General features: G+C 33.9%; 1 protein-coding gene across 6 annotated transcripts in view; it reads left to right on the top strand.

The window, feature by feature from the left end:
• Positions 1-14,370, top strand: part of ROBO1 (roundabout guidance receptor 1) — a 374,585-nt gene that overhangs the window by 175,265 nt on the left and 184,950 nt on the right. The window contains exon 1 of one of the 6 annotated variants that reach the window (XM_039855127.1): positions 720-891. The exons of 4 other annotated variants lie outside the window; for them this stretch is intronic. In XM_039855127.1, coding sequence (XP_039711061.1) covers positions 735-891 — 157 coding nt within the window. In that variant the 5' untranslated portion in view covers positions 720-734. Of the gene's footprint in view, positions 1-719; positions 1,138-14,370 lie in introns of those variants that run through there. One more of the 6 variants, XM_039855128.1, reaches the window with a different exon arrangement.

Raw genomic sequence — 14,370 nt, 5'->3', positions numbered from 1 at the left:
AGTAATCCTTTGCTTTTCCCTCCCTGAACTCTTATTTCATTCCTCACATCTAATTAGATATTAAACACTGCTTCATTTATAAATTAACTTTTTGAACAGTTTAACCTATTTCCTTATCCTTATTTTCACTGCCCTATATTAAGCCCATAATTATGATCTCTCATCTGCATAGAATGGTTACCGTGATCTATCTAGAATGGAAATCTGATCACATAATTTACTTGTTTAAACATTTGGTTTCTAATTACCTACAGGATAAAGTCCAAGATCTTTAACATGTGATATGAAGCTCTCTGTTATCTTGACCTTTCTAGATCAATGGCCTCATCTCTAGTCATCTCCTACTTTCCATCTCATGATGTATTAAAAGTTAACTGTTTATAGTTCTCTGAATACAGTACCTTGTCAGTCTGTTTAATGCTTCTCCTTGGGTTGAACTCTATACCTAGTGTCCTCTTCCTACCTTTGTATTTATTTTTTACTACTATCCCCAGGAAGTACTTCCTACAGAATGTTTTCCATACCTAACCTTCCAGTTCATCTGAGTACCTTAGATATCCTTCTTTACTGCTTCGAGAATATTAAGGAATACTAAAACACATCCCGTTATTGACTTGCTACTTAGTATTGTGCGGAAAACACATAGATTGTGTCCTATATTTCTTTGTGTACCTTGCTCTTCGTACAATGTTAGCATTTACTTCATACTCAACAAACATTGGGTTAATAAGTAGATGAATGAAACCAGAGTGAATTCTCAAAAATCACTATTTAGTAGCCAGAAGCAGATATCAGTTTATGAAGTTAGCCTTCCTCCGAATAAAGGAGAAGAAGGAGTAAGATTAACTGGGATCTCTTGCTTGGTAATTTCAGCTAGGATCTGCTTTAAAGGTACAGCATATATGCACCTGCATAAATATCTGTGTTTACACAAATGAACAAAGGGTGAATCAAAGAAAATATTTTGTTTAGAGAGGAAAAAGACAGGGGGGTGGACAGGGGCATGGAAATGTTGCTGAGTGAGACCAGTAATTTAAGAAGTATCTAATGTTGAATTATCTATGAACTGTCACACTGAAAAAAAAAAATGAAAAAAAGGAATCTATTTCAACTGGACAGATGGATGGATGAGGCACAGTGAGGGTTTTTTTTTTCCTCCTCTCTTTTTAAAATTTGAAACAATCCCAAAGGTTGAAAAAAATAGTAAAATTAACTTCCATGTATCTACTACTAAGCCTTAAAATTTCTCAATATTTAACTGAAGTAGTTTCACCTGTCATCATCTGCCTCCCTTACCCTCAGACATACACCACACGTTTAGTGAACGGTTTTGCATGGTGAGATCCTGGAGGACATTATGTTAAGTGAAATAAGCCAGCCACAGAAGGACAAATGCTGCATGATTCCACTTACATGTAGGGTCTATAATAGTTGCACTCATTGGAACAGAGTAGAATGATGGTTGCCAGGTGCTGAGGGTGGGGGAAAGTGAGGAGTTGCTGTTCAACAGGTATAAAGTTTCAGTTAGGCAAGATGAGTGAGTTCTAGAGATCTGTTGTACAACATAGAGCCTATAGTTAATAATTCAGTATTATGCACTTGAAAATGTGTTAAGAGAGTAGATCTCATGTTAAGCGTCCTTACCACAAGAAAACAACATCAAAGGAGCAGGGAAAAACTTTTGAAGGGGACGGATATGTTTATTACCTTGATTGCGATGATGATTTCATGGATGTACACATGTGGCCAAACTGATCAAACTGTATACATTAAATATGCCCAGTTTTTTTTTTTTTTGTACACCAATTATACTTCAAAAAAGCTATTTTTAAAAAATAAATTTAAAATACCCCCTGGTATTAGCTAATAAAATACACAGCACAAATTTTTGATTTACACAGTATATTGAGGAGATATCAGATTATTCTACCCATCAGAAAGTGGGTACCAGGTGTTATTTGCAGACTGTTTTTATCCATCTATCTAAATATTTATCAGAGAACTTTTCATATCATTTTTAAGAAGAGTCAGCTTTGGTATTTATGTTACCACATTTATTGACATCATCACTATTGTTTATAATCAGATTTGCTCCTGTGTCTGTGAAGCACTTTGTCAATGAATATGGGTATAAAATGAAAATGTCAGCGAACATGGCTTTAAAATTAGAATCCAGGTTTTTCAAAGCAGGAATTTTGGGGTGATGTCCATCATTAAATTTCCTAGCCTTATTCTAAATCTATTTTTAGATTTGTATTCTGGAAATTTTCAGCCAGCAGTTTATGAGAACCAAGTTCTATTCCTGTAGCCCCTGTTAATTAAAGAATGACTAAATGCGTCGTTCCATTTGAGTCTCCTCCTTTTTTCATCTGAAATTATGGATATGACCTCCAATGTTCCGTTCAGCCTAGGAGCATACAACATACATCTTTGTTCCAGGTCATGAAGTAATATAGTCAGCAGCATCAGCAATGTCAGGAAAGATAGCAATATTAGGAGTGAAGTCTTCTAGTATTGTACTGGGTCATTGTTCTGTTATAATCTGTTGCTGAGAAATGTAGAGGCAAACATTTTAATCATTTAACAAAGACCAAAAGACAAAGGAGATGTACATAGAAAGAAAAATAGGACTAGATACATGACTGAGTCTTTGTCTCTACCATGGGTCGATTTGTTTTTCAGATTTTTAATGGAGATTGGCTGATTATTAAACAAGTCCACACTTAGACTTATGTCACCTTTATTTTATATAGCCACTCTATGCCTATGAAAATCTACCCATAACCTTGTATTTATTCATTTGTCCAATTCCTCTTTTTTTTAGTGTTTTTAAAACCCTAAGAAGAGACCATTCAAACATTCTAATAGTGATTACTAATATTTCTATATTTCCATCATGAAAATCATGTAAGTAACTACTTGGACCTTATTTACACATAGAAACAAATCACACAACCAACTTCTAAATAGAATCTCTCTCTCTAAGGGGAAGTTAGAACTGTTCTTATCTACAGCTCTCTTCTTATCTCAAGAGGGAGCTTAAAGGTTTTTTTTGAGAGTGAAAACAGGCACAAATCTAAGGGCCACCTTAGGAAAATGAAAGAGGCGAAAATCATTAGCTCTTGATGACATAGCCATATTAATGTTTTCACAGATCTCTCCTCATGTTAGGGGCAGGGGAATGTAAACACTGTCTAACTCTTATTACCTACTACTCAGTTGTTTTGAGGACAGAAAAAAAAAATGGACTAGAAGCAAAAAGATGTAAGATCAAGGTTGCAGAGTTAACCCCGACCTTTCCACTTAGATTGTGAATGATACTACTAGTAGGGAGAGAACATATCAATAAAATTTAATAAGTATATCTTTAATCTATTTGTTTTTTCTGATATATTGAGAAGTACATTTGTTCCTTGAAAATGACTAAGTATTATTATAACACTGTAGTTCTTCCAAAACCTTTTCCACTCCATCGAGAATTTGATGAGGACCCACTCTATTTTCAGATATTGTAAGGATTTTTTGACATTTTTTAAAAAGGAATTATAAAATATAATTATAAATTTGTTTTTCATCATGTTAAAAATAGAACTTAATATATTTTCATTATACTTCTTAATAACACTAGAATATTAGTGTCTTTCTCGGTGGGCAATTCCTTACATTTTACCTGGTTGCAAACCACTGTGTTCTCATGTTTTTGAACTTCCCTTAATGCTGCTTTATGATCTACTGTTTCACTGAGAAACATTCCATATTGTTTCCATTGTTAAAAAAAAAAAAAGTTTATTGTGAAAATATTTGAGAGTTTTTTTTCTACAGTTAGCTAGTTGGTAAACTGCTAGATTGCATGATTTTTTACTGGATGATTTCTACAAATTTGATTTAATGTAATTTTGGATTCAGAACTTTCTCCACTGGGAGAGAACTCAAGGCAACTCGTTTTCTGAGATGGTTCATGCCTAACAAGCTGCTTGACCTTTATCAAGGGCAACAGTTTGCTCATCTAGAAAAGGAGTATAGTTTTTCCGAGATCCCTTGACAGTTACCATATTCCATGATTCTTACATACCCAAGTGATCAAAATCATGAGGTAGTATATTTTAGGATTCAAAATAAAATTGTAATTTTTTTGTAATTAAATTTACACACCTTTTTCCCCCATGTGTACATGACGGAACCATTTGTTTTAGGGTTAGAATGTTAGCACGGAACTTGTCTGCCAGTAAATTATTGTTCTTACGCTTGAATCCATGTAACATTTTCCTAGGCCATTAAACACACATTTTCAAATGGAGACTACAGTAATAAATTATTGTATTCTAGCAGGCAGTCTGTTCCACTGACCACCTTTTGCCCTACTGGAAATTCTCTGGAGCTTGTTAAGAAATTGGCATTTTAGACAAGATAAAGCTACCTTCTGGAAGACTAAATATGTATAACATGGAACTAAAAAATGCAACATCAGTGAAAACCAACTTGCAGAAAATTAGTTTTATGCTGAGAAAAATAAATAAAATTTATATTGCAGTCATATTTTTTAGCTACTGGGTAAGCAAGCTTGCCTTTCAACTTTCCATATTTAACTTCTGACTACAGAGCAAAATACTCTAGCTACAGATTTTAGATTTAATTTAAGCCTTTGAATAGTTGTACATCAAAATGTTGAAAGCATCAGGTTTTTTTTTTTCCTAAATCAAGTGTTTTAGTACCATTTGATGGTTAATTTTATGCATCAATTTGGCTACACTATGGTTCCCATGAATTTGGTCAAACACCTGTCTAGATGTTGCTATGAAGGTCATTTTTAAATGAGTTTAACATTTATATCAGCAGATTTTGAGTAAATGAGATCAACCTCTATAATTTGGGTGGGTCTCATCCATTAGTTGAAAGCCTTATAAGAAAAAGACTGAGGTCTCCTAAGGAAGTGAAAAATCTGCCTGCAGACTGCCTTTGGACTCAAGCTACAACGTCAACTCCTCCCCAGGTGTCTAACCTGCCAATCACCCCACAGATTCCATAGCTGCCAGACCCACAATTGTGTGAACTGTTTCCTTAAAGTCAATCTCGCCTCTCTCTTTTCACAGACACACAAACAACCCACACCATGCCTGGTTTTGTTTCCCTGGAGAACCTTGACTAATACACACTGTAAGGAAGGGCATGATTCCACAAATATAGATTGTGAAATATCAGAAAGTCCACTGACACTTTGTTATGTGAACTTAGATTAGTCTCTTTAACTTTCTGTGCTTCAAATTTCTTAATTATTATTGCAAGCGATTGGAATAGATTTGGCATTTGTAACATTTTAAAGTCTTAGAAATAAAATATTATGGTGTAGTACAATAGACAACCCCCTATGTTCTCAAAGGAAAAATTGAATAATAAAACATGTGGTAAAATAACAAGTTCTAGTCCAAGAAAGCTAATACATGTAATTTCTAATTATATATTATTGTTTAAACATAATATTTGACAATATTTTCCCACAATTTCATGGTTTTTTTATTTTAGCATTTTCCTACCCAAGTGAAACATTTCCATTGAAATATTCAGTTGAAATTAATTTTTTTCTACATGCCTAGCTTACATTTATAATTATATTTGAGGCCTATGCTTGTTACTAGTGTCAGCATTTTATTTTTCTAGTCCCTCTTTATTTTTATAAAATAAGAGTAAAATGGAAATGTGAATATACATTAAAATAGGGAAACATTGCTATCTGGAGAAAGATGGCAACTGCCAAATTTAAAATGTCAGCTGCCAGGTTGTGTCACTCTGATACCATTACTTCATCTGAAGGTGCTCACAATACGAAGAAAAATTTGAAGATGTCAATATGTAATATGCGAATATGTAGGTTGTATGAGAGGACTATGTCAAAGGTGAAGAATGTAATAAGATTGAAGCAGGAGTTGGAGAACTGGAACCCACTCTATATATCTTTATTCCTTTACTTTCTCCCTCCGTAGTATCACTTCAAATACTTCAATGAGACATTTTGGTTTCCAAGGAATAAAGAGCCAAATAGCCTCTTTACTCAACTTTAGCTCTTATGTTGATTCTAATAGGGTTGTAGTAAAGAAAGTACAACCATCTTGTATACAGCCATCTCTTACCTTTTACACTAAGCACATGCGTATGCCTCTCTCATTGATCTCTAGCAACCTCAGGTTTTCCTACAGATGTTAACATGTCATAAAATAATCACCTTTTCTCAGAAATTAATAGTTTCAATGCAAAAATTATTGTTTTAAAATGAGGCAAAGCACAGAGCTAAAACCATTTTTAGAATGATGTTTTCATAATGATTCAGTAGACAAAAAGTTCATTGAAGCAATAATGTGAAGTACACAATGATTATAGTAGAGAGTATAATAAGCATTGTGTATGCATCGCAGGATTACATGAGATTAAAGGAGTAATGCTTAAAAACTAGCTGGTCTTTTCTGAACCTATTACCGAAGCAGATTTCCTTTATGTCAGATGATGCAGTTTCTGGAAAATTTAATTTGGCTTGAACAACTTCCTTAATGAATTACAGCTGACTTAGAACTTATCAGGGAAAATAGAAAATGTTATAACTCTGTGACTATACTGCAAATGGGCACATAAGTATGCTGACTCAGAGATTTTTTGATATCCTAGATGGTAGGCATTATTTTTTAAATGTAAAATGTTTTCTTCCAATAACAAACTGATATTACAGCAAACTGATATTTGTGGATACTTCATATCTTTCAAAATCTTAGCAGGAGTCATCTCCTTTTATTTAATAAAAATCCTTGGGATATGACAGATTTAATTAAGGCACTGAGGTTGAACAGTATCAGCACATTTTATATGAGATGATTGTCCCAAAGAGAATATCGCTTTTGCAGTTGATATCCAAATCGGATTTACATGAAGTTATAGTCTCTTGAATTTGAAACAGGGCTGACATGTAGATAATACATTTTATCATGTAGGGCCTCTGTTAAACATCTTATGTTGAAGAATGACACCTTCTAGAGTTCCATGTACTCAGTCTCTTTGTGATGATATGATTTAAGGCACAGAAAAAAATTGACAGAAAACGTATTTTGCTTCTTTCTTTGCTTTCTAGAGAATTGATGGCTCAAGTCTTTATGAATGCTGTCTCTTTGAAGAAAGATATATTTAGATGTCTTAGAATAGACTTTTGTTGGGAATGGGACATTTCTAATACCTCTCCTGAGGAAGATTTTGTCATCAGCTACTCTGTTTTACATGTGTTGCTACAAGACACTTCCCTTCCTTTTTGACCTCAGCTATTCTAAATCAGGGCTCATTTGATGACTAATATCATCTGGCCACGGACCATTTTGCTACAGGGCGTATTTTCTGCTGACATCAAACTGGTTTGGCTTTCTTTATATATTCTTGTCCTTATTATTAGGTTGGCAGTTTTTAAGTTTAGAAATGCCTTTGTAAGTGTGAATGAAAAGGAGTTATTCAGAAAAAATTTTTAAGAGAGAATGAAAAAGTTAGATGCAGAATTTAGATGAAAATAATAGCTTTGTGAAAGAATAGAAACTCTTTTCTGAGCTGGAACAAGTATCAGGCAATAGGTTCATGAATAGAGATAAAGAGTAGAAAATAACAAATTAAGGAATTTAAACCTATTACCTAATAAAACAATAATTAATAAAAACAATCAGTATTATTATAGCTGTCCTTTATTAGGAAGTTACTATGTGCATGAATATGGACACCGTTATATTACTTGCTTTAATTTAATCTCTCTCAATCCTTACCAAAGAGATGGGGAGTACTATTTTTCCTATTTAATGATTGATGAAAATGAATCTTCTTTTAAGGATTCTAAATAATTTTCCCAAAGTCATATGTTTGAGGTAGCTAAGTCAAAACTTTAGCCTAGATTAATTTGATTTAAAGCTTATTTTCTCATAATTGATTATTATATCCTGACTTCTGTAACATATTGACTTCCATTATTATAGACGATAATTCTAAATAGTGTCTTAAGTCAACATTTGCCAGTTAGCTTTACAAATATATTTTGTTCAAAATCCAGAAGTTCTTACAGTCTGCTTTGAATAATACAAAACACAAACAATAAGTTTTTCCTAACTCAATTTTTCTGTTGAGTTTATTTAATTAAATGGAGTAAAATAAATGTCAGAATTGAATATAATTGTTTTTAGAGTGTGGAAGATAAAGAGCATTGAGAATATATATCACTGACTAATATGAAAAATAGAGAACTGTCATATGCTCATTTGATTCACATAATTCAACGAACCTTTTTATGTCTACACAATATGCAAAATACTGTTCTAGGAATAAGGAAACAAAAACAATTTCTAGTTTGTGCTCTTGAAAAGCTAGTGTAATACAGCCTCAAGGAATTCAGCAAGTCACGCATCTCATTAATCTCAATAAGCAATAAATTTATTTATTATTTAGATATCTATTAATCTCAAGGTTTTGAATAAAAATTATTTATTTTTCAGTTTTTAAAAAATTTAATTGATAAATATTAATTGGGTAGTCACTAAGTGTGATAGATAATGGGTGCCTGATAACATAAAAAACAGAAATTCTTCCTGGCCTCAATGCCTTATATCCTATAAATAAATACCCAGTGCACACATACACATATGCATATTCTGACAAAGTATATGTGGAAAAGAAGGAATATTCAGAGAGACAATGCTGATAGAGTTCTACTTTATATTAGTAGTCAAGGAAAACATCTCTAAGGAGGCTACACATATCTGAGAAAGAAAGGATGAGTATGGATTAGGCAGGTAAATACCTGAAGTTAAAAGTATTCTAGGTAGGTGTTTAAAATTCTGAAGAACAGAAAGAGCTACTCATTTCAAAGCTATGGGGGTGGGCAGCAATGTTGTGAATTTAGGCTAGAAATGTAGGCAGGGCCGATCTTTAGAGGTCGTTATAGACCATGTCATTTTGCAGATTTGTTTTGCCTGGATGATGACTTAAAGGAACAACAGTTTTTCTGACAATTACATTTGGATGACCTTTACAGTTTGTTAACTTTAGCTTGTTTGGTTTGAGTTGCTTAATAAAGATATATGTCCAGTATTAGATCTTAGACTTGTTAGCAACGACATAGGATATTAGGCTATCTTAAATTTATAGATATTTTATGTATTTTATAAATATTTGCTTGTCCAATGAGAAACCTTTGAAACATAATTTTTTTTGTATTTACAGATATTGCCTTAAAAAATAAGAAGCAAAAGCCTTACAGAAACTGACGAGAAAATGTAGTCATGAAAATGTAGTCAATTACAAGAGCTGAAAATGTATCATTGAAATATCATTTTAAATCACTGTAATTATTTTTAAAAGTTTTCCTTTAAAACAAAAGGCTGAATCTTCACTATTGAAGACATGTCAAAAATTACTTGATTAAAGACAGCAGCATTGCGTTTTTGCCATTAGAATAAAAAGACTGAATTGTTACTGAAAAGCCATGAAGTGCAGAACTCTGGAATTTGTGGTGAAAGTAAATTGAAAAAGAACAGAACATTTGGATTCATGTTTCATGAAATAATTTGTGTGACAGAATAGGAAGGCAGTCTGAGGGAAAATTGACATAATTTTTTCCTAGGACTTGGAAAGGCCAGATAAATATGTCACTGTTAACAAATGCACTATTGTACATGAACAAAGCATATTTTACTAAACTTGTAAACATTAACTTTCAATCATTAGAAAATGTTTACATGTTTTTAACTATAAACAACATCATGAACTCTCCTCCTTTTTCTTTCTTCCTTTTTCCACTGGCTTCCTCTTAATTTTGGATAGACATTAAGTTGGACCAGAATGAAGAAGGCAGAAATAGTTTTTAACCAATGGAAATCCTGATTCTTCAGGGGGAAAACATGCATTGTGTTATGTATTGTGGAATATATAGTATGTTCCACAATATATAGTTGTCTGCACTTAGTTACAGCTTCTAAAATCTAGTCTCTTTGAGTTTAGACAGTCTGTGTAGAACTCTTCTATCAGATTATAGAATCGTAAAAGCTCACTACTGGTCCAGTGGGTTCTGTAAGGACTGTCTTTCACATCTTTGTTTTTCCTACAGGGTCCAATATAGAATTTCTGTACAGAAGTTGCTTGAAGCATATTTGATTGATTCAGGTCAACTGGCACAAGCAGCAGAACCAGGGATAGAGAAACAGAATTTGTATAGATTTTTTTTTTCTTGTGCAATTTAGGATGTTGAAGTGGATGCTACTGGTTCATCACCCACATATCCTTTTTATTCATTGGTTCTGTACATGCCAAGGACTTCCTTCTATATATACCTGTGACTCTTTGGCCTCATGCTTGGGCTGTGCATGAAGGTACCCTAAAATTGCTGGGAATTAGCGTGTCTGGAAGTAGCCCTCTACCAACACTAGGCATTTATATTGTTTTGTTTTGTTTTTTCTCCTGGTATAATGCCTAATTATACTACAGCTTCCTTTTCCCTTCGGTGGGATAACTCTGAATGGTATTCCATGTACTGTCCTGGAGGGACCCAGTGGGACTGACCCACCCATTATCTGTAGTGGCCCTCTATCTACTCATGAATACACCCTATACTGACTTCCTTTTCTTCTCTGCCTGAATTCTCCACTCCCTTAAACACTATGGCACTCAAAACCTTTTCTCAGAATCTGCTTCTGGAGTAAGGGACAGGGACCTAGGTTCCTGGAATGTTAGGCTAGCCACAGATGTCTGCAAAAGTTTGTTGAAAGGAATTGAATTATGTAGAATTGAATTGAATTAAATTAAATTATGCTGAAACCTCATTTCTCTGGGCCAAATCCAAATACTTATGCGTTGTTATGGGACCTGGAGAGAATGGGGCGGGGCATGTTATTATTATGAATCCATTGACAATTAATTCATATACGATATTAACTATTTTGTAGTCTGGTATCTAAAATGTAGTGCATGTGAAAAACTACCAGTTTAGAGGAAAAAATTAAGTTTTAAGAATAGGCACATCTGAACAGGTAAAATGACTTCACAGGATAAAAGAGAAACAGCATAAAGTTCAGGTATAAGCACTTAAATGTATTTTTATATAATTTGATGTTTTTATTATATTAATTGACATTTTCAGATTAAAAGATTAAATTTTGCTTCATATAATTTGTACAGAAAAAAAGGAAACTAGCTGTCTGTACTGAATTATTTTCTTAGTGGACCAGATAGATAGAATTTCACTGTAAGTAGAATCATATTTTAAATCAAGTATGTGTATATGGGGGTAGGGGAAAGGATTTTTTAAATTTATATTCTCAAAAAGAAATGATGCTAGAGCAATTTTTATAGCTACCAAATCAGAAAGAAGTTGTGGTGGCATATTGCCACTGAACTTCTGGTTTAAATGATATACAAGACAGTCTGTTAAGCAGTTATTTGCAGTAGTTTTAATATAGTTTATAGACCAGTATGTGAGGCTCCTTGGACTAACTTAGGATCTTGGCAAGAGAGACAATGCATGGATCTAGCCACAGCTAAGTAGAATAATTCCAGAGTAGAGATCACAAGGTCTGCTGTAGACTCAACCTATCAACAATGAATGATTTAAGCAAATAAAATCTCAATTAATATCATACATCTTTAATCACTTACAATATATCCAGACTGGTCTCTTCCAAGTCTGAGTTCTATTGCCATTTTTTATACATATTATAAACATTTATTGGATCTACTTTAAAGTTAGAAAAACTTGGTTTTCGATCCAGGTCCTACCATTTCTTGGCTGTTTGTCCTTGGCTGTTTGTACTTAACCTCTCTAAGATTGTTTCTGCAGCTATAAAGTGGAGATAATGGTATCTATATTATAAGGTTATTAAAAATGTGAATTATAAAACATAAAATATTAATTCTTTGTTAGGCATGACCTACATAGATACTCAAAAAAATTGAAAAGCGTCTAAGACAACAGTGCAAAATATAAACAATGAAGTGTTTTATTGGAGTGAGCAAATTATTCTCTCTTAAAGGAATTTGCTTCTTATTATACCGATAATACATGTAATAAAATAATGAAGAAAATACAGAAATTGCTGAGTGTAGGCTAACTCTGAAATTCTGTAGATTCAAATGGATCACTGTGTTTTTGTTAGACTGTTCTCTTCAGATTCTGTTCTAGCAACCTGTGTACATTATAAAGACCTGTTTATAGAGATAAAAGAGTAGACTTAATCATAAATTTGTAAAAATCCTCTCCCATCAGGCAATAAATACTTATGATGAATTTTAGCCGTAAATAATTTTCCCTCGCTGAGTATAAGGATTCTGTTTTCTTTTCCTTCTTTTAATTACAATAAAAATCTTAACAGGTGTGTAGGTGTGGGTGTATCTGACAAGCTGATATAAGTTTTTTATAAGGGCAAGAAACCAAAAATAACCAAGATAAGTCTAAGAATAAGAACTAGGTGGGAGGCCTTACATTATTACTGTAAGTCTGTAGTAATGAAGAATGGTGCAGGGATAGGCAAATAATTCAATAGGCAGACTTGAAAGCCCAGAATTAGACAAAAGGACAGTTAAAAATTGATTTATGACAGAGCTGATATTATAGGTTGGGATGCAAAGATGATCTTTTCAGTAAAAAGTTCTAGAGCAATAGGTTATCCATATGGGGAAACAAAACAAAACAAAAAAGGTAGACTTATTCCACGTTCTACAAAGACATATTTCAGACAGATTAAAGTCCTAAATATGAAAAGAAAAACTATAAAGTAACACAGGACTAAAGCTTTATAACTTTGAGATAATTAAAACTGACACAAAAAGCACTAATCATTAAGAAAGATATGACTAAATTTGACATTAAAATTAGAATCTTCAGTGCATCAAAAAGGCACCATAACAAATATGACAGGAATCAAGAGATCTTTATAACACATATGATAAAGGATTAGCATCCAAAATATATTAAAGTGTTCCTCATGTGTAGGGGAGGAGACAAATAGCCCAACTGAAAATGGTCAAGGGACTTGAGCAGGCCATTCATGGATGCCGAAATCCAAATGGTCAAGAAACATGCACATGAAATGCTCAAGCTCATTCACCCTCAGAACCCACAGCCATATCTCCAGCCTCGCTTTTGAGCTTGAGGCAGGAACACTTCAAGGTGGCTGCAGGCACCTACGGTTTGCCACCACTGCTCGGGCCTCTAAGGCATCTACTTCCACTGGATTTGTGGACATGGCCATTCACTGCTGGGAACATCAGGCCCCTGGCCTGGATCTAAGCCCAGGTGTCCTTGGCTGCCATGGTGGTGGCAGGATCATGGCCTCCACAAACTATCATTGGCAGCTTCAGCCCCTAAGGGGATTGAGGGAGGTCAGTGCTTGCAGCATCCTCACAGTGATATGGTAAATGAATGATGCACCCAGGAGCATTTGGCTGTGAGATTTTAGGAACCAGGGTCACCTCTTCCTTACACCCCACTGAGCTCTGCCCTCCTAAACTCCAAGATGTAGTCTGTGACTTAAGTGTCAGCTGAGAGTCTAGGTGGACTGAGGACTCCACGATTCAGTCAGGACATATCCACTGTCTCTCTATGGACAACCACTGAAGCCTAATCCCTCCAACTGCTGGTTTATTCAGACCTTCCTTAAACTAGATTGACAGAGTAGAGATAGAATAAAAAAAAAATTTTACGTGATACAGTTGGACTTAACTCAGACTTACCTGTTCTGGCTGCACGCTATACTGTTGAAATGGTTTTGGTTGCAAGTTTTGTGCACAATTTTTGCTTATCTGTATTTAGATTGAACTGCGGGGTCTATTTCCTTCAATGCTGAATTACTCAAGACTTTAGGATGTGATATGAAAAACTTTCAACAGCAAACAGCCTAACCCTTGTAGGTCAGAGATCCTGCCCTGGACTCCTGTCTTTTGATCACAGTACTGGGTCCCAGTTACGTAATTCCAGTTAGGAGCTATGCTAGTTGAAACTATAATCATTGAAACTATGTCCTGTAGGAGATGTTCAGGTTAGAATTCTCAGCGTGATTTGTGCTTACTTTATTTTTAGGACCTCAAGAATGATGAGTAGGAATGGTGATACCAAACTTCCGTGTCTTATTCCTGATTCAAAAAAGACTGCTAATATTTCCCAATAAGTATAATATTTGTTCTAAAATTTTAATATACGCGTTCTTCTTAAATTTGTGATTTTTTTAAATGAGTGAGTTTTGAATTGTATGAAATGATTTTCCTGGATCTGTTGAAAATGTCATGTGTGTTTTACCCATCTTATCTATTTATGTAGTGAATTTATGTATATATATATATATATATATATATATATATATATATATATACACACAC

Source organism: Pteropus medius, unplaced genomic scaffold (genome assembly GCF_902729225.1).
Source record: "Pteropus medius unplaced genomic scaffold, Ma_sr-lr_union100, whole genome shotgun sequence".
Taxonomy (NCBI): domain Eukaryota; kingdom Metazoa; phylum Chordata; class Mammalia; order Chiroptera; family Pteropodidae; genus Pteropus; species Pteropus medius.
The sequence above is the reverse complement of the archived record's forward strand: the minus strand, read 5'-3'. Positions and strand labels throughout refer to the sequence as shown.